Below are 20922 nucleotides of genomic sequence, written 5' to 3' on the forward strand. Positions count from 1 at the left end.
ACAGTAGGACCGATGTATCTGAGAATATCCTTGTAGTTAACACAGGCTAACAGTGACTGAGTGTATGTGACAGGACCGTTGTATCTGAGAATATCCTTGTAGTTAACACAGGCTAACAGTGACTGAGTGTATGTAACAGTAGGACCGATGTATCTGAGAATATCCTTGTAGTTAACACAGGCTAACAGTGACTGAGTGTATGTGACAGGACCGATGTATCTGAGAATATCCTTGTAGTTAACACAGGCTAACAGTGACTGAGTGTATGTAACAGTAGGACCGATGTATCTGAGAATATCCTTGTAGTTAACACAGGCTAACAGTGACTGAGTGTATGTGACAGGACCGTTGTATCTGAGAATATCCTTGTAGTTAACACAGGCTAACAGTGACTGAGTGTATGTAACAGTAGGACCGATATACCTGAGAATATCCTTGTAGTTAACACAGGCTAACAGTGACTGAGTGTGAGTAACAGTAGTACCGATGTATCTGAGAATATCTTTGTAGTTAACACAGGCTAACAGTGACTGAGTGTATGTGCCAGTACCCTCAATATCAAGCGTGTGATGCAAAAAGGAACTATTCAATGTTTAACATGGTACAGGTATATCACTACATTTCTATGATAAATACATGCAAATATTCTGTCTCACATCATATTTTCTGATCGCACCCCTGGTAATTTTATTACATTTAGAAATGTATTCCGAAAGATGTCTTTTAAACGCTACATGAATAAAAACAAACTATAAGGCCAACTAATCACTAGAATCTTGCCAAGGATAGTTAGGTACAAATTGTTTGCACATTGGGATTTTGATGTTCACACTTGACTTACATCCTACAAATATAATGTGCTTTGATGGTTTCAGTGAATCTGGTTCAAAAGCTGCTTTTGAGCAATATACCAGGTCCACAGCTAAAGTTGGAATCAGATGTGGGCCTCCTACAAGGTACCCATGTGGGATTAAACCCATGAAGGGTTCTTTGACCTTCACTCTTTCGTGAAACCCACAAGCAGGGGCACGGAACTGACAAACCTAGAAACACGATCATATTTTAAACCCACGTCATTTTACACATGGGATGCAAAACTGCCCAGCAAATAGAGGCACCTTAGACGATTGGGCTCCCACGCCCCCCAATAAGAAAAGACAAGTTGAAAGAAATTATGATGTACTCACACTGTGAAATGGTAGATGAAACACTTCCATCCTGTGGGTCGTTCCAGGAAGTTGTAGATACGAGCCTGTAGTGAGGTCTTGCCGTGCATGCGACTGGCGTACATAGGTGGGTAAGGCTTGTTCTCCGCTGCTTGCAAAGCTTGTTGGAGGTTCTTGGAGTCTACAGAGGGAGCCAATGTAGACCCCGAGGAAAATTCTGCTTCATAATGTTCAGTTATGATACTTGGAAATCCATTTCCAGAAAACTTGGACTTGTTCCTTTTAAGGAATCCTCGGACGTCACCTTTAGGCAGCATACGCTGGGCAGAGCCATCGTCCCGACAAGGGGCATCCATCTCTGGTTCCATCTAAATGAACTTTCACCTGATGCAATTTGTCACTTATTGTATACCAATTCACAATTAACCATGAATTGAAACTTGAAATGATTCCCAACACGCCAAAGTGTCACATATTGGTATATAGGTCAGAAGACAAGGCTCAGTCAATGAAGACTTTCCTACAACACGTTGAGATCACCTAACTGCAGATATGTACATTGTTAGTTCAATGTAAAGTTTCTATGACAAACATTCACGTGGGTTATCCCACTGCTGACATGGCTGTCCAGTTCCTATGCTCCAAGGGTCACCCTACACCGGCTGCAGCCATCTTGTCCAACGATCCTGATCTGCTGCATCCGGCACAGGTTGTTCATCTGCAGCATCTCATTGGCCAATCTGTGAAAAGAAAATATGATAATTTGCATGAGCCTGCTTGTTTGACAACACAGATACCCATATCATCCTTGACTCTAGCAAATACAGCCAGCTTGTTTGACAACACAGATACCCATATCATCCTTGACTCTATCAAATACAGCCTGCTCGTTTGACAACACAGATACCCATATCATCCTTGACTCTATCAAATACAGCCTGCTCGTTTGACAACACAGATACCCATATCATCCTTGACTCTATCAAATAAAGCCTGCTTGTTTGACAACACAGATACCCATATCATCCTTGACTCTATCAAATACAGACTGCTCGTTTGACAACACAGATACCCATATCGTCCTTGACTCTATCAAATACAGCCTGCTCGTTTGACAACACAGATACCCATATCGTCCTTGACTCAATCTAATACAGCCTGCTTGTTTGACAACACAGATACCCATATCATCCTTGACTCTATCAAATAAAGCCTGCTTGTTTGACAACACAGATACCCATATCGTCCTTGACTCTATCAAATACAGCCTGCTTGTTTGACAACACAGATACCCATATCGTCCTTGACTCTATCAAATACAGCATGCTTGTTTGACAACACAGATACCCATATCGTCCTTGACTCTATCAAATACAGCATGCTTGTTTGACAACACAGATACCCATATCATCCTTGACTCTATCAAATACAGCCTGCTTGTTTGACAACACAGATACCCATATCGTCCTTGACTCTATCAAATACAGCCTGCTTGTTTGACAACACAGATACCCATATCGTCCTTGACTCTATCAAATACAGCCTGCTTGTTTGACAACACAGATACCCATATCTTCCTTGACTCTATCAAATACAGCATGCTTGTTTGACAACACAGATACCCATATCATCCTTGACTCTATCAAATACAGCATGCTTGTTTGACAACACAGATACCCATATCTTCCTTGACTCTATCAAATACAGCCTGCTTGTTTGACAACACAGATACCCATATCGTCCTTGACTCTATGAAATACAGCCTGCTTGTTTGACAACACAGATACCCATATCATCCTTGACTCTATCAAATACAGCATGCTTGTTTGACAACACAGATACCCATATCGTCCTTGACTCTATCAAATACAGCCTGCTTGTTTGACAACACAGATACCCATATCGTCCTTGACTCTATCAAATACAGCCTGCTTGTTTGACAACACAGATACCCATATCTTCCTTGACTCTATCAAATACAGCCTGCTTGTTTGACAACACAGATACCCATATCATCCTTGACTCTATCAAACACAGCCTGCTTGTTTGACAACACAGATACCCATATCTTCCTTGACTCTATCAAATACAGCCTGCTTGTTTGACAACACAGATACCCATATCTTCCTTGACTCTATCAAATACAGCCTGCTTGTTTGACAACACAGATACCCATATCATCCTTGACTCTATCAAACACAGCCTGCTTGTTTGACAACACAGATACCCATATCATCCTTGACTCTATGAAATACAGCCTGCTTGTTTGACAACACAGATACCCATATCATCCTTGACTCTATCAAATACAGCCTGCTTGTTTGACAACACAGATACCCATATCATCCTTGACTCTATGAAATACAGCCTGCTTGTTTGACAACACAGATACCCATATCATCCTTGACTCTATCAAAGAAAGCCTGCTTGTTTGACAACACAGATACCCATATCATCCTTGACTCTATCAAATACAGCCTGCTTGTTTGACAACACAGATACACATATCATCCTTGACTCTATCAAAGAAAGCCTGCTTGTTTGACAACACAGATACTCATATCGTCCTTGACTCTTATAAAAAAATGTCTGCTTGTTTGACAACACAGATACCCATATTTTCCTCGTCTAAATCACAGCAAGCCAGCTTGTTTGACAACACAGATCCACATATTGTCCTTGGCTCTATAAAATAAAGCCAGCTAGTTTGACAACAAAGATACCCATATTTTCCTCGTCTAAATCACAGCAAGCCAGCTTGTTTGACAACACAGATCCCCACACCTTCTTGTCTCATTCACAGCTTCAGTTAGCACCAAAGGTCACAGATTTCAAACAAAGCCTGTTTATCACCTCCCGTGTCCATTTCCATAAAAACGTATCAGTCGCAAACCCACATCTCATGTCCTCATTGTTCAGTAAGCCATCATAATGACCACACACTTGGATACCTAATACAATTCAAATTTGCACTATACAGAATATCAATACCCAAGCTGCATGGACAACAGACAAAGGACTTTACTTTGTCCCACATTATGCTGATAAATAATTACTGGCAAATATGTACGAATCAGAAGAGAACCTTTCTAAAAACAATGACAAAGCCGTAGGAACTGGCTCCCTAATGAACACAATCACATGGCAACATTTACTGGGTATCACAACAATGAAAGTGAATGGTCTGATTATTGGCAAGTGAACTCCAACCTTTACTGCAACATAGATAGTTTATAACAGATCCAAAGGACTTCAGACAAAGGAAACTGATATGGCTTGCTCTGTGAATCTTGCATGTCATATGAGAAGTAGTGTTAGATTATTGATGAGCAAAAATGAAACATCAAGAAATTCGGGTGACATACATTCTTCCTGTGTAATGATCACAAACCAGGACAATAAACTGGCGTTGTCAGATTAAATTAAAAAAAGTAATTCAGTGAAACAGTTGGCAGTTGCTAATCATTGTTTCTCATGACTAAAATCAATTAAACCAAAGGCATAAAGGTTTCTCATATTATAAAAAACAATGTCAACTTAATTGCCGTATAGTCACAATAGAGGATGATGCATGTCTTTGTATCCCAATTGCGTGGATAGATACTCATGATGTTGGTCACTGGATTGTCCAGACATGTCCAGACTTGATTACTTACAGACTGCTGTCTTATAGCTGGAATATTGCTGAATGCAGTGTTAACAACAAATAGACACAATGGAGGACGATGTGTCTACTACCAGTGGGCATTATACATCCAAGTCTCACTGACATCCTTTTCAAAGGTCGGACACCATCTTCACATGAGTGAGTGAGTGAGTTGGTTTTAACGTCGCTTTTAACAGTATTCCAGTCATATCACGGCGTGTCAGCCCGAGGAAAGCCCGAAGTGATGCAGGCCTCAGACGTTTACCACTTCGGTGAAACCCACGAGCATGGGTATTGTGCTGACAAACCTAGAAACATAATCATGAATACCCCACTCAGACACAGTATACTGACTCCAAGGCAACCAGTCCTTGCTTTAGCCCCTTAATGCCGAGGGCCAGAAAGGGTAACAACAAGTACCATCTTTTAACGTCTATAGGTATGATGCAGCCGGGAATTGAACCCTGGACCTTCCACTCTTTGGGTGGACACTCTACCATTAGACCGGAGGCGGTCGTAGTATAATAGATGCTGTATGGTATCAACAATACTTTCAACAATACTAAACATAGTTTATGCCATCATAATATCATAAATTGGCTTACAAATCTCTTTACCCAAACATTTAACCTGGTGGTCACAAAAATTACTTGAAACAAAATTCAACTTCCAAATATATTTGCAAATGGTGAATGAAGGTCACTGAGTTTGGTGTTTGTAGTCGATGGTTTTGTGGCATGTTTCCCCAGATTCTGTCATCATTTTATCCAGGAAAGCTGAGGGAAACCGCCACCAATGTGTTGATCAGGACTTGAATGCCAACTCTCAAGTAGTCTCAAGAGCCATTAGCCCGTAAGTGGCAGTGGTTTCATCCTCCAAACAGAAAATTATGTTGCGTGCACATTCCGGGTAAAAAAAACATGTTCGTCAAACAGAGTCAGACCAAATTTGTTCCTTTCTAATTTCATTTATTTTTGTCCATCAGATTTGTTAATTAACTAATATGAAATAAAAGGCCTATAACCATAAGCAAAAATATCTAAAATACAATCCTATTTCCGAAGTAAACAGTACATGCTGATAACAGAGCATGAGTTTTTATCAAATAGAGAGTAAATGAATGAAACGAGCTGGAATTCAAGTACAGGTTCTTTGTGCGACAAGAACATGGATGTGTTAGCAAAGGTGACGAAAGTTGCAGCTAACTTGCTGGGGATTACATCAACCACACGTCCTTCAACCACAATTCAATAAGCCATGCGAGACAGCCATTGGTGTCCCTCCACACAGAAGAAGGCTGGGAATCCCAGCCACAAGGCGCTGTGGGCAACGACTACTCTTGTCCCCAGACAACACAATTAAACCGTTGTGCATGCAACAACACAACACAATTTTAGTTTGATGTCACGGAAATCCTTAAATAATAGACAAGCTCTACCCTTAAGCTCTAGCTATACAACGAGACATGTGTGCTTTCTTGTATAGCAACATGGCCTTCAGGAAAATGAAGACATGTACTTTTGAAGATTTCATTCATCGCATTGTACATAAATTTTCTTTGATTTGAGTAAAGTATTTTTTAAGCTGGTTAGGTCAACACCTGCAACGGGTTTTGTCACGTTAATCATAATCACTGAAACCATGCCACACGTGTCACCAAATATGTGCACTGTCTGCTATTGATCAGCAACACCGGCAGCCCTTTATCTCTTCATGTATATGCAATACCAAGGGTCGTTATGACATTTTAGAAGCGTCACTGGATTATTACAACAGATCCGATTCCCCCCGCTGCCTTCCTTAAGTAGAGAATGAGCATGTGTTCGGATATTCTTCAGCTGCAGTTCAACTAGTTTGTAAATGAATCACAATTGCAAATACTTCTACTTGAACGACAACACATCTTGTGCATATACTTGTCAAGTTGCTGAAATAATTGTAATATTAAGACAAACCAAATGATATTACTGCAAACTTAACTATACATCTGTTAAGGAGATGTGAACAATAATAACCAATACAATGTCCATTGTTACGCTTATTTATATTGAGTTAGTGAGTGAGTTGGGTATAACGCCGCTTTTAACAGTATTCCAGTTATATCGCAGCGGGTCAGCTTAATGTGGGAGGAAAGCCCGAAGTGATGCAGGAGAAACCAATGAGCAGAGGTTTGGTGCTGGCAAACCTAGAAACATAATCAGGGTGAACCGAGAATCGAACCCAAAATCATAGGTTTCTGGCATGCCCAAGGGACGCAACTTTGCAGTCACCATAGACGACTGGGCCACCTGTGCCCCCTATTTTATATTGAATTATGTCATATCTATGTCATTTAAATGCTTAGAATCAAAGTTGTTCTTCATATAAATTTGGCAAGTAAGTCATAAAATGTCAGTGGGATAATCTTATAATCCATCCTGCTGTTACTGTTGTCTCACCTCCATGGATACACAGGTTAGAATTCGTCTTCAGCAACCTGTGTTTGTCATGAGAGGCGACTCACGATAGTACGTCTTGCTCCAATCACGTTAATGCTTAGCAAGTGCATAGAGTTAATATATATAGAAAAGTAATGATAGATATTAACTCTATATATACATAGGTCATGGAAGATCCGGGTTAGAATAGGTCTTCTGCAACCCATGCTTGCCGTAAGAGGCGACTAACGGGATCGAGTGGTCAGGCAATAATATACAGAACAATAGGTGAGGCAAGACAAACAGAAATAAACTACGAGACAAAAGAAAGTATACACGCATGTTTGATGGTGACTAAAAATGAAACCGACAAGAAATCGATATTCAACTGTGATGGATTCGATACAGGTATCATAGTTGTGTTTTGGACTTCTGTTTGCAGTGTTTTCAGCCAAGTGACGTTTTGATAACATCAGCAATGTTTTTGTCAAATCCTAATTTCAAATGTATACTTTCTCTTTCCCGGTAGTTCAATAGCCATGTATACAATGACCTACCTGTAATATAAGGTCAAAGGTGCATTCAGATGCAACAGTTCCACGTGAGAGGAGGGATTATATTAGAGATCCTGGTAAATGGATGCTAGCCAAATATCTGCAATAAAAAGTACATTTCCTGTCCGTGTGTCACCAATTCGCTGTGAGTCCGTGTCCCAACCAACGTATTTCCGATTTTGTGAACGTGGGTTTCACCGACCAATTAGAGAAGCCATCTTGGTAAGTGACACAGAGGAAATTGAGCTGAACTCCTTCAGGCAACTCCACGTTTAGGAGACGGTGTAACCTGCGTGATTAGTATCACCCGTCTGAAGACAATAGCAACAATGGCCACCACAATGGTACCATCCACAGACGCCAAGATATGGATCTAAATGCCCATTTGCGAAAAGTACTTGTCACTTTGGAAAACATATAAACTATGAAGGATGTGATGCGTCAGTCTCAGCAACATCATCATGGATAAGCCCGGAAGGATAATAAGTTGCAAACTCAGACCATCGTGGGATGGATATCTTTTAGAAATGCCTTCCCCATCACTAAAGTAAATGATGAGTTGTGTAGTTCATGTGATTAAGCATCACTTTCAAAACTACAGCTTCTTTTTAGCCACAAATAATAAACGAAAACCGCATTATGTTTAAAAACATCCAATACAGTGTCTTCTGAAGCTGAACTCTAACAAGTGGTAGATTTCAGACCTGCCAATTTCAACACCTTTCTGAACTCCACACATGGCTTGACATAACACTCCTGTTGGTACCTGATGTAGTGAATCCTCCCAGTCTCCATACATCATCTTTCTTTCTCCCTCTCAACAATGGTGGCAGTCCCTCAGGCCTTTACAACACACCTTCACACAATTACAAAAGCGCACTTTGAAACATGGCAGCCATCGGCTTGGGGATGTATACAGAAAGTCCAAAATAGCTGAGAGAGGTGAGCAATTACAAACACTGTACCACAGCGATGTAGAGGACGAGATTGCTGCCTGGCTATTAGACGAAGCAGTGGAAGGACAGGCACAAAATGCGTGTTTACCATCTGCTCTTCTCTGACGGACAGCTCGTGAAAGGTTTCAGGAGTTTCATAGCCACGGGTTCACAGGTTCTCCCAACACGCCACACCATAAAGCTTAAAGAGAACTCTTCCGCTAAGCATAGGGGAGTAATGAGAGAAATAATGATGGAATCAAAGGAGTCCTTCAGGTGCTGTCACAGCTTTGTGTCAGTGGGTACTGGGGAATATATGACGAGTCCTATCATGGATGTACCATACATATACATTGAAGACTCAGGACATGTTTGAGCTTCAGGCTCAGTTCTAGTTAAATATAGGTTGAAAACAACCAATCCGTTGCATTTAAAGGATCATAAACAGGAAATTGTCAGACAAGAATATATCCAATGAGGACTATAATAACTACTAATTAATCTGAGGTTATTCTGATAATTATTATTAGTGTCATTCTTCATTGCTATAAGGTGAGGTGAGCTGAAATAGGGTTTAAGTCGTGTCCAGGATTATTGCACTTTTAAAGTGATGTGCATGCATGTGTGTGTGTGGGTATGTGTGCGTGGGTGTGTGTGTGGCTGCTTGTAGTAGTCTGAACTGATGCCAATTTTATAGTGCTAGCCCACTGAGATACCATGCCACACTTTTACATGAATACCCCAATCAGACACAGTATACTGACTCCGAGCCAACCAGTCCTTGTTTTAGACCCTTAATGTTGAGTGCCAGGCCAGGTAACAACAAGTACCATCTTTTAAGGTCTTTTGGGATGACACGGCCAGGAATCAAACACCTGACCTTCCTCTCTCCAGGCGGATGCCCTACCACTTGACCACAGAGTCGGTTTCGGCACTATGATGATGATCATCATTATTATGTAAATTAAGTATTCATAAAAAATGCAAAAGCTATCCATTTAATCAATCCTTTGATAGTGATATACCGTATTCGACGTAATAAGCACCCACGGTGATATTTGCTGATATATTGGCTAGTGAACAATCCCAGTTAGCACCTTTCCGATTGATCAACATACACAAGCCTTATTTATTCGTGTATAATACACACTCATGCATTATATGCACCCTTAATCACGGGCAAATAAATTCTGGAAAAATATATCTGTCGAGTATAATATGCACAGACTTTTCTTTTGAATCATTTCAGGCTGTCCTAAACCACAAAATTTACGATCTCTCAATTCTTTCACCAAAATTATATTCTAATAAGAGCCCCCTATTTCTAATTTTGAGAGCGCCCTGGGCCCTTATTACGTCGAATACGGTATGTATTTCCCCAATAAAGGATACATCAATAAGCTTTCAAACTAATACAACTTCCAAGATAAATCAATCATATGACCAGTTTGAATACCAAGCCTCGAAGGTGACATGAACAGCGTTGTTTATTTCAATCACATCAAAGACAATTGGAAACAAAACATTCCACTTATCCATCCCTGTATTTTAATGTTCAAATAAGGTAACATCCTTGGTGGCACATCATGCATTACCTTTAAGTATGGAACCTTTATCGTGAATTTAGAATGAATGTCAAAATTGACCTTTAAATCAATTATACGTTATCAGACTTTCATCCCTGTGTGTATCACTTCACACCACCACACCTCATGAAACATAGCAGAACAACACCTCATGAAACATAGCAGAACCACACCTCATGAAACATAGCAGAACCACACCTCATGAAACATAGCAGAACAACACCTCATGAAACATAGCAGAACCACACCTCATGAAACATAGCAGAACCACACCTCATGAAACCTAGCAGAACCACACCTCATGAAACATAGCGGAACCACACCTCATGAAACCTAGCAGAACAACACCTCATGAAACATAGCAGAACCACACCTCATGAAACATAGCAGAACCACACCTCATGAAACATAGCAGAACCACACCTCATGAAACATAGCAGAACAGCCAAAAATACATCAGCTGATCTCAATTTGAAATTCAATGGAAATGGGGAGTTACCAGAACAAGATAAGAAAAAACAAAAAAAGTTTCAATGATGTACAGAGTTATATACGTAATACAAATAGATTTATGTCAACTATATTTTTCTCGCTGTTCACTTATCTTTTCCTTTTCTTGTCTTTCTTTCTGTTCTGTTCATGTTCATCCCCTTAGCCGTCGATATCCCCAGTTTGTAAATGTAACATACAAGGTACTTGTCTGCAATGTTCAACGACCTTCCATTTCAGAACTTAATGGATCCTCCATATTTCTGAAACCTATTTTGTTTCTACACATGAATACTTTAATCAATCCTTGGAATATACAGTAAAAATAAAAATCCTATTTTCTGTTGAAAATTAATTGAATAAAACATGATGAACAATAAAATGGTTTGTGAAAAACAAACCATCAAGCGGTGTGTACTGTTTTCCCAGTGGTATGTGCGGGGTCATGTCAACTCGGGCTGAAACGATACATCGGTGCACTGGTGCATCGTGGGTTTTCATACAATGATACGATACACGATACATTTTTTCTGTATCCATACAAGACAGTGCACTTGCTAAAATGAATTACTTTGTTCTCATTTAATTACCCCCTCCCCAGCGTTTTTGTATGTCACATATTGCAAAATGTGTTGTAATTAGTTTTTCAAGTTTACTTCTTAAAAGAGATGTTACAAACATGTGTCTACATCTAGCTTTTCCTTTGGAATCTGTTCTAAAATATTTTTAGTCAAGAAGTGATTACACATAAATATGCGTTTCGCCATACATTAGAGCTGGGACGAGTCCAAATTTACTATCCTGGTACCCTACCCCCTATTACCCGACCCTACCCGGGTACCCCCACTGTAGGTCTCAGAAGATGTCTCAAAATCTCCGATTGGGAACATTTTTAGCATAGCCCTGGCAAAACGTATTTAGATACATGTATTAAACAATCTGGTCATTCATACACCTAATCTGAATTAAGTTATATCTTTATTCAACCATATGAAAAATCAGAAGGAATGGGTACATAGTCAGAAAGAAATGTGAACATTAGTGACTTGTAGTGTAACCATAGAGTTTTAGATACTTTTGGTCATGATACAATATATCATGTAAGTAACCACGGGTCTGGGTAGTCATGTGAGTACCCACTTCCTTCTCAGTACCCACCCGACCCGGGTACCCGAGTTACCCATCCTAGCCCTACCATACATATTGTATCGTGACCTATGTATAGTGATACGCATCCTGTCGTGACCTTGCTGTATTGTCACCCCAAATGTTAACTACCGTATTCGACGTAATAAGCGCCCCGCTTTAATAAGCGCCCACGGCGATATTTGCTAAACAATTGGCTAGTGAACAATCCCAATTATCACCCCTTTCGATTGATCAATGTATCACATTGATCAATGTAATATGTGTGTTATATGCACCCTTAATCATGGGACATTAAATTCTGGAAAAATATATCTGTAGTATATAAACATTTCAGGCTGTCAACATAAACCACGAAATTTATGATCTTTGAGATTTGGGAGCACCCTGGGCGCTTATTATGTCGAATACGGTATATGTAGGGAGAACTCTCTATAAAGTCTCCTTCCATCAGAAGTGACCTTTAAAATGAGGAAGCCCCTGGAGTGTTTAACTCTCCCACTACAGGACAAGGCAGTTGACTCCACAGATCCCACACAGCCTACCAGAGTAAGTTATTAGTTGTAAGGAAAACATGACACTCTCATGCATTAACATGGCTGGTGTTGGGCCCACCAGACAAGGCCAATAGTGGCATCACTGATGAAGATGACTTAACCCCCAGTATTTTTAGGAGGCATCAATAACAATGGTGGAAACTGACAATGCCCCTGCTAGTCTAGACAGATTGAGGAATACAACAAGAATTGACCTGTACTTATTGAAGAATACTTCAAGAATTGACCTGGACTGATTACAGAATACAAGAATTGACCTGGACTGATTTCAGAATACAGGAATTGACCTGGACTGATTTCAGAATATCACAAGAATTGATTGCCCTGGACTGATTTCAGAATATCACAAGAATTGATTGACCTGGACTGATTGAAGATTACTTCAAGAATTGACCTGGACTGATTGAAGATTACTTCAAGAATTGACCTGGACTGATTTAAGAATATCACAAGAATTGATCTGGAATGATTACAGAATACAAGATTTGACCTGGACTGATTACAGAATACAAGATTTGACCTGGACTGATTACAGAATACAAGAATTGACCTGGACTGATTTCAGAATACAGGAATTGACCTGGACTGATTGAAGAATATCACAAGAATTGATTGACCTGGACTGATTGAAGAATACCACAAGAATTGATTGACCTGGACTGATTTCAGAATATCACAAGAATTGACCTGTACTGATTGAAGAACACAAGAATTGACCTGGACTGATTGAAGAATATCACAAGAATTGATTGACCTGGACTGATTGAAGAATATCACAAGAATTGATTGACCTGGACTGATTGAAAAATATCACAAGAATTGATTGACCTAGACTGATTGAAGAATACCACAATAATTGACCTGGACTGATTGAAGTATACAAGAATTGACCTGGCCTGATTGAAGAATACTACAAGATTTGACCTGTACTGACTGTGCAACAACCACAGCATCAGATAATGTACTTGGAACAGACTTCAACACAGCGATGTCTGCTGCAACTACAACAACATCAGATAATGTACTTGGAACAGACTTCAACACAGCGATGTCTGCTGCAACTACAACAACATCAGATAATGTACTTGGAACAGATTTCAACACAGTGATGTCTTCTGCAACTACAACAACATCAAATAATGTACTTGGAACAGATTTCAACACAGTGATGTCTGCTGCAACAACCACAACATCAGATAATGCACTTGGAACAGATTTCAACACAGTGATGTCTACTGCAACCACCACAACATCAGATAATGTACTTGGAACAGATTTCAACACAGTGATGTCTTCTGCAACTACAACAACATCAGATAATGTACTTGGAACAGATTTCAACACAGTGATGTCTACTGCAACCACCACAACATCAGATAATGTACTTGGAACAGATTTCAACACAGTGATGTCTTCTGCAACTACAACAACATCAAATAATGTACTTGGAACAGATTTCAACACAGTGATGTCTGCTGCAACAACCACAACATCAGATAATGCACTTGGAACAGATTTCAACACAGTGATGTCTGCTGCAACAACCACAACATCAGATAATGCACTTGGAACAGATTTCAACACAGTGATGTCTTCTGCAACTACAACAACATCAGATAATGTACTTGGAACAGATTTCAACACAGTGATGTCTGCTGCAACAACCACAACATCAGACAATGTACTTGGAACAGATTTCAACACAGTGATGTCTGCTGCAACTACCACAACATCAGATAATGCACTTGGAACAGATTTCAACACAGTGATGTCTGCTGCAACTACCACAACATCAGATAATGCACTTGGAACAGATGTCCCTCATCACTATATTCATACTATCATTTTAGGCATAAGGTAAGCCTGATGACAAAAATGGGCATATCTGGAAACTTAATGTTCATGAATACCAGTATGTAAGTTATTGTCCTGCTTTAAGCAAAATAGCCATGGATATATTGCACATGAGAGCCTGACACTGAAACACACCAACATGACACGCATGTGCAACATCACTTGTTGGCTATTAAAACATTGGGTTTTCATTTGCATGCCATCACAATCTTACAGAAAGTGAACAGCGACTGAAGGAAACCCAATGTCACAACACCATCGGCCAACAGCAAACAGGAAAATCATCTTCCGCTGTAGCTCGACTATTCCACGTAGCACCAAGCACGATTACAAGACTGTGGAACCGTCATCAGACACATGGGGCAACACGTGACTTTCTATATCAGGTTGACCACATATCACTACTAGAGCAAAGGACGGCTACGTCACTTACGTGAAAGAAACACCATGGCCACCTCTACAAGACAGACAGTGAGGAACTGTTTACGTGCTGAATGTATTCGCACTAGACAACCAGTTCGACGTGTCATTTTGATGGACCTGCACCATTGGCTGCGACATCAATGATGTCAAGGTCACAGAGTATGGCCAATGGGAGTATGGGTGAATTTATCCAGGCTACAATTCGGGATCTGATTGCTTCCATGGGACGACAATGCCAGTCAGTTTTTTATTCTAATGGTTGCCAAGATAACAGCTGACCTTCACCTTAAAAATCTACTGTTCCATATGTGCTATATGGAACCTGGTTCAATGTCAATGATGTTTTCCAATTTTGAACAATTGATTACCATCTGTTGATCATTTATGTGATGTACAATATATACATCTAAAATAACTTTTGCATTTCTTTTTTTGCAGAGTATATAATTTCAACATATCAAAACTCTCATATCACCCTATCCGCATAAATCTAATATCAACCTGCATATAATATTTTGATTCCATGTCATAACTCTCATATCACCCTTTATGTCATAAATCTAACATCAACCTGCATATCATATTTCGCTTCCAAATCATAACCCTCATATCATCCTATATGTCATAAATCTCATATCAACACTGCATATCATATCTCTCAGTGCCACAATTCTACAAGACTTTTGTGTACATCACATGTATCCAGTGGTACTCGCAAACATGATCTTACAACATCATTACTCCTGGTACAACTCCCAACGGTGCAGATGCAAGATGTTGTCTGGATCAGTTCCTGATCAGTTCTAATGAACCACCTTACACCATAGCTTCAGCTTGGAGACAATAAAGAATTGTTATTGTCACAGCTCTTGCAGCAGGGGAAAAGATGACCTCTCTTGTGGTATTAGCTTCTTGTTTCCACGTTACCAGCTTGTGACTTCACAAGTTTTTACGTCGCAAAGCTTCAAGAATTGCAGATTGAGGCAGAAGTTTTGATGAGCGCCGCTGCAGAAGTCAAAAGTCCTCAGGCTTACTTTAAGACATGTAATTCAAGCAAATTAGCTCACATCATGCAACTTTACATTTTTTTAATACTAGGTTGGCAAAGAAGTAGAAATTGGGGGATATTTCGTCCAGGTTTATGAGGGAAGCGGGAAGCCGTTTGCAGTACCCATGAGATAATGCTTACTGGGAAATGGATTGGCAGTAATGTTTCCAACTTCATTGGCAAAATACTTCACAACAGCATTTTTCTGCCTGGAGATTAATAATATATGTCACTTGAAGTGTAAACTTGGTGATTTCGGTGCTACATGCTCAACAGAAAAAAGGGCTTCTGAAGATTTATTACTGGAATCTCCATCTGACCAGAAACAGGTTGTACACGATCTACGTTTTCTTTACTAAGGAGGAACTACTTCGTGTTATGGTTGAGAGATAATCAAATGTTTCAGAACAAACATTCAGAATAAATGCAAAGAAGCAGGGAAGTTAGAGTCTGCTTGGTTAAACTGTGTCCACCTGCCATTCATCCCCTCAAGGCATCAACAGAGGTTTTTTCAAAACAGGTGAACCTTTTCACTAACAAGTCATTTACACAACTTCGGCAATCATAAAATTAGATTAATAAGCTTCTAAAAAGAGAGAACCCTTGAACCAAGACTAAAAGAACACAAATATAGGAACATTGTTAATAAATATTTTTCTGGGATATTTGAGTGGTGTTTATTTGATAATCTAGTCTGACTGAGGCTGTTGTAAGAGAATATACTTAGTACATAATGTTTCAGGAGATGCAGTTTTGTTCTGTGAGAAGAGAGCTGAACAATGTGTCCTCTGTCGGGACATCCATCACATCCAGTGAACAATTATTTTGTTTTTCAAGACCTGTGGACAAGCATTTTCAGGGAATGTCTATTTCCAAATTGCTGTACATGTCTTAGGTAGTTGTTCAATCTTCAGGGCAACTGATGCATGCAACTGCGACACAGAGCACTGCATGCGTCATGGCACATGGGCACAGTCTTGCATAACCTTAAAATATTAAGTGAGTTATCATTTCACAAAAACTTGTGTTGAAACTTACCTTGGAACACCTTCAGCAGTTCAACTTTCTTCAACCTTTTGAAAAAACTGTAAAAGAATTAACCATGAGAACCATTGTCTTTCATCTGTATTGACAGCTAAAAAAACAATACCATGATTTTTTTTACAGCCACTACCGACTGACAATTACATCATGAATTTCCCAACTGCATCTAGCTACTGACAATACTTAGCCAACCTTCTGACAACTACCAGCAATGAAAGCTGGCCTTTCAATATCAACTGACTATGGACATTTACATTCTACCCAATTGAAGACTGGTAATCATACATAATTCCTGTCACAGCAACTAGAGCACTACGACGACCTTACTGGCTATAAGAGAGCAGCAATTCTCACAGCATCTGGTACCATGGTGTTCCCACAGCAAGTGGCTACTGCCAAAAGACCCATGGCCAGTGGCTACTGACAATAATAGCATGTTCTCCCACAGCATGTGGCTACTGATAATAAAATCACAGTCTTCTCACAGCAACTGGCTACCACCAACCATAGCATGATCATCCCACAGCAAGTGGCTACTGACAATAATAGCATGGTCTTCCCACAGCAACTGGTACTGACAATAATAGCATGGTCTTCCCACAGCAACTGGCTACCACCAATGATAACATGGTCATCCCACAGCAACTTGCTACTGCCAAAAGTACCATGGCAACAGGTACTGACAATAATAGCATGTTCTTCCCACAGCAACTGGCTACTGACAATAATGGCATGGTCTTCCCACAGCAACAGGTACTGACAATAATAGCACAGTCTTACCACAGCAACTGGTACTGACAATAATAGCACAGTCTTCCCACAGCAACAGGTACTGACAATAATAGCACGGTCTTCCCACAGCAACAGGTACTGACAATAATAGCATGTTCTTCCCACAGCAACTGGCTACGGACAATAATAGCACGGTCTTCCCACAGCAACAGGTACTGACAATAATAGCATGTTCTTCCCATAGCAACTTGTACTGACAATAATAGCATGGTCTTCCCACAGCAACTGGCTACCACCAATAATAACATGGTCATCCCACAGCAACTTGCTACTGCCAAAAGTACCATGGCAACTGGCTACTGACAATAATAGCACAGTTTTCCCACAGCAACAGGTACTGACAATAATAGCATGTTCTTCCCACAGCAACTGGCTACTGACAATAATAGCATGGTCTGCCAACAGCAACAGATACTGACAATAATAGCACGGTCTTCCCACAGCAACAGGTACTGACAATATTAGCATGGTCTTCCCACAGCAACAGATACTGACAATAATAGCACAGTTTTCCCACAGCAACAGGTACTGACAATAATAGCATGGTTTTCCCACAGCAACTGGCTACTGACAATAATAGCATGGTCTGCCCACAGCAACTGGCTACTGACAATAATAGCATGGTCTGCCCACAGCAACTGACAACTGGCTGTCAAGTAACCTGATCTAGGTGTGTCAGCTCTGATAACCAGACTGCCATAGCTTTAACGCCTGAAGCACCGTAATATATATATATATACAAAGCCGAGTGGTTCGAGGACACTAAAGAAGGTATTCCACAGTGTCTCTCGTGTGCCATCATGAGTTTGTAGTAGCTCGTGAAAAAACTAAAAACGGCAGGCAGGTAATCCTTAAGCCCATAGCGTGTCTGTCTCCTTACACGAACTTATGAAATATTGCCACAACGGGCACCTACACGATCGTTCAGATACCAAACCCAGACGGCTTATAATCTACAATGTACAACCATACTCAGACTATCTCGTGTGCAGGAGGATTCAAGTGTGTGGTTACCAACACAAACCATACAGGTTGATTGCACTCGCAACATTTGGTTCTAACACGCGATCAGTTTATGGGAGTGTTACATTGGGTGTCAATGCTTTTAGTGGCAACACAGGTTATCACTTAAACAATGAAACAACCTACCTGTCGTCAGCCGTCACTCTAGGTGGACACGTCGAGGCATCTACGGTGGCAAGTTAACTCCGTGCAGGGCATGTTAACATCGATGTCACCAGATGATGAACCCAACCTGAGAGAAATGGTCAGGCAGGCTGTCTTCGCGGCGAACCATCGACCGACCAGTGTCGCATGGGAGACAGACAGGCCTGACAACCCGATGATGCTGTGGACATGCAGACCACTCGAAGCTGCTCGGGATTAGTGTAATGATACTATCGAGCTAGATAGCATCTCGGAGTGCATGATGACCATTAGGGTATGTTTGGGAGTTGAGCGAAGTGTCGTCTGTCCACGCACACCGTGCAGAAACACTGTGTGCATCTGTGACTCCACTGAGTGACTGACTTGAGGCTTGGGCGGTACTGTTGCTTCTGTACGGTCGATACTAGCGCCAACCACATTCCGGCCAGATATCAAGCTTTCATTTTTAATACATTTATCTGTGTATCTATGTGTTTTTGCGATATTTCATTATCCGGGGCACAAAAATAATCACCGCAAGAGCACTTGTTATACGTACAGTGATTGGAGTGCGCGTTGCAGGTTTCGGGTCCGACGCGATGTCATTGTATATGCATATGAAAACTTCCGGCAACCTTAGCGTCTCCTACTCACGATATAGATGACATTAATACACATTAGGAAAACCGTTGTTTCAGGATGCATGCAAATACTTTGATCTATATTCACATTCATACACACTAAGACACGTATAATGCCGCCCGCAGGCCCATCACATTATATGTGGAATACATACGAGCAAACTGGAATGTACTTAGATGCGTTCAGAAACATGTTTGACAAACTCCAGCACAGACGTGGGTAACCCGATTTAAGGAATAAAATCGAGCCCGATAAAACAGCTGCCTTTATAAATGTTACTTTGTCGGCAGAGAGGTTGTGCGTTATCGGGCTAGATTGTTGAAATAATAGCACAAACCCCTTTTCATAATCATAAGAGACCCGTGAAGATCGGGTTAGAGTAGGTCTTCAGCAACCCATGCTTGTTGTAAAAGGCGACTATGCTTGTCGTAATGGGCGACTAACGGGATCGGGTGGTCAGCCTCGCTGACTTGGTTGATGCATGCCATCGTATCCCAGTTGCGTGGATTGATGCTTATGATGTCATTAACTGGATTGTCTGGTTCAGACTTGATTATGTACAGACCGCCGTTATATATCTGGAATGTTGCTGAGTGCGGCGTTAAACAACAAACAAACACAATCATAAGAATAACTGCGAAAAGCAGAGTCCATTATACGATTCCGACGATATCAAAACATGCGTTCACTCACAAGTGACATGTTGATTTTTCTTAGAAAGGATGCAGTGTTTCCGTGTTGGAACTCGTGATTCACGCACATTATCAACCTAAAAACTTCAAACAAATATTGTCTTTGAACTTTAAATTAGGTACCCTGCTTTAAGAATTGAAAGTTACGACATGATAAGCCTGGTTAATTTTAAAGATAGACAATCTGTGGTGCAGATGGCCACAAATGCCTATCTCAAAATACCAGATTACGTTATTTTGTCCTCAAGGGCTAAAATAAAAGGTGACAAATCGGAATGTGAAAATATCCCCCTTCCTTTGAATTTTTTTGGAATAAAACAAATATTATCATGTCTACAAATCCCAGAACAAAGTAAATACACACCTACCTCTCTTTTCATGGGTGCCTCGACAAAGAGGACAATTTGAAAAATGGAAACGTCTTTTTATATCCCGAAAATATTGAATATGTACAATATCAGTAGAGCGGAATTTACTTCCTTCAGCGCCCTAATGTAAAGTCAGAGATTTATGTTGTTACACAGTGTGCTCCTGTGGGGTTTTATCGTACAGGTGGCGAGTCGTTCAAAATGTTTGGAATACTTGTTCCTTTGTTTAATCACACATACTCATGGCAGGAAACTCAGACTGCCAAGTTGTTATTTAGTCTTGAGAGCCGAGTTATGTGGTGGACGGATGCAAAATTGTCGTTACAGCCCTTGACAGTACTCGGTGTATCCATTAAGTATGGATTTTTGATAGGCGAACTACGTTGCATGTGAATGAACGCTGAACCCTCAAAGATT

The 20922-nt window shown here is 40.4% G+C and overlaps 2 protein-coding genes across 3 annotated transcripts in view; both read right to left on the reverse strand.

Moving 5' to 3' along the window:
- Positions 1 to 18933, reverse strand: part of LOC139473870 (potassium voltage-gated channel subfamily KQT member 1-like) — a 147243-nt gene extending 128310 nt beyond the window's left edge. For both annotated transcript variants that reach the window (XM_071256654.1, XM_071256653.1), the window contains exons 1-2: positions 18807 to 18933; positions 1188 to 1906 (exon numbers count right to left, since the gene is read on the reverse strand). In XM_071256654.1, coding sequence (XP_071112755.1) covers positions 1188 to 1534 — 347 coding nt within the window. In that variant the 5' untranslated portion in view covers positions 1535 to 1906; positions 18807 to 18933. The remainder of the gene's footprint in view (positions 1 to 1187; positions 1907 to 18806) is intronic.
- On the reverse strand, positions 1801 to 19243 carry LOC139475580 (E3 ubiquitin-protein ligase SspH2-like). Its single transcript, XM_071258769.1, has 4 exons — positions 19188 to 19243; positions 16860 to 16906; positions 13431 to 14277; positions 1801 to 1906 (listed from the first exon to the last, which is right to left on the reverse strand). The coding sequence occupies exons 1-4, from the start codon at positions 19241 to 19243 to the stop codon at positions 1801 to 1803; spliced, it is 1056 nt and encodes a 351-aa protein (XP_071114870.1).
- Positions 19244 to 20922: the final 1679 nt, after the last annotated feature.

The sequence above is a fragment of the Haliotis cracherodii genome, unplaced genomic scaffold (genome assembly GCF_022045235.1).
Source record: "Haliotis cracherodii isolate W230 unplaced genomic scaffold, xgHalCrac1.p SCAF_3, whole genome shotgun sequence".
NCBI classification, from domain to species: Eukaryota; Metazoa; Mollusca; class Gastropoda; order Lepetellida; family Haliotidae; genus Haliotis; species Haliotis cracherodii.

What these genes read in the sequence shown, in the direction of transcription:
- LOC139475580 (XM_071258769.1), bottom strand. Translation starts at nt 19,243, where the DNA reads ATGTGGTTGGCGCTAGTATCGACCGTACAGAAGCAACAGTACCGCCCA. An exon ending in CAGTACCGCCCAAGCCTCAA is followed by an intron (nt 16,907 to 19,187) that starts GTCAGTCACTCA and finishes ATTCTTTTACAG; the next exon opens with TTTTTTCAAAAGGTTGAAGA. An exon ending in ACTGCTGAAGGTGTTCCAAG is followed by an intron (nt 14,278 to 16,859) that starts GTAAGTTTCAAC and finishes ATGTTGTGGTAG; the next exon opens with TTGCAGCAGACATCACTGTG.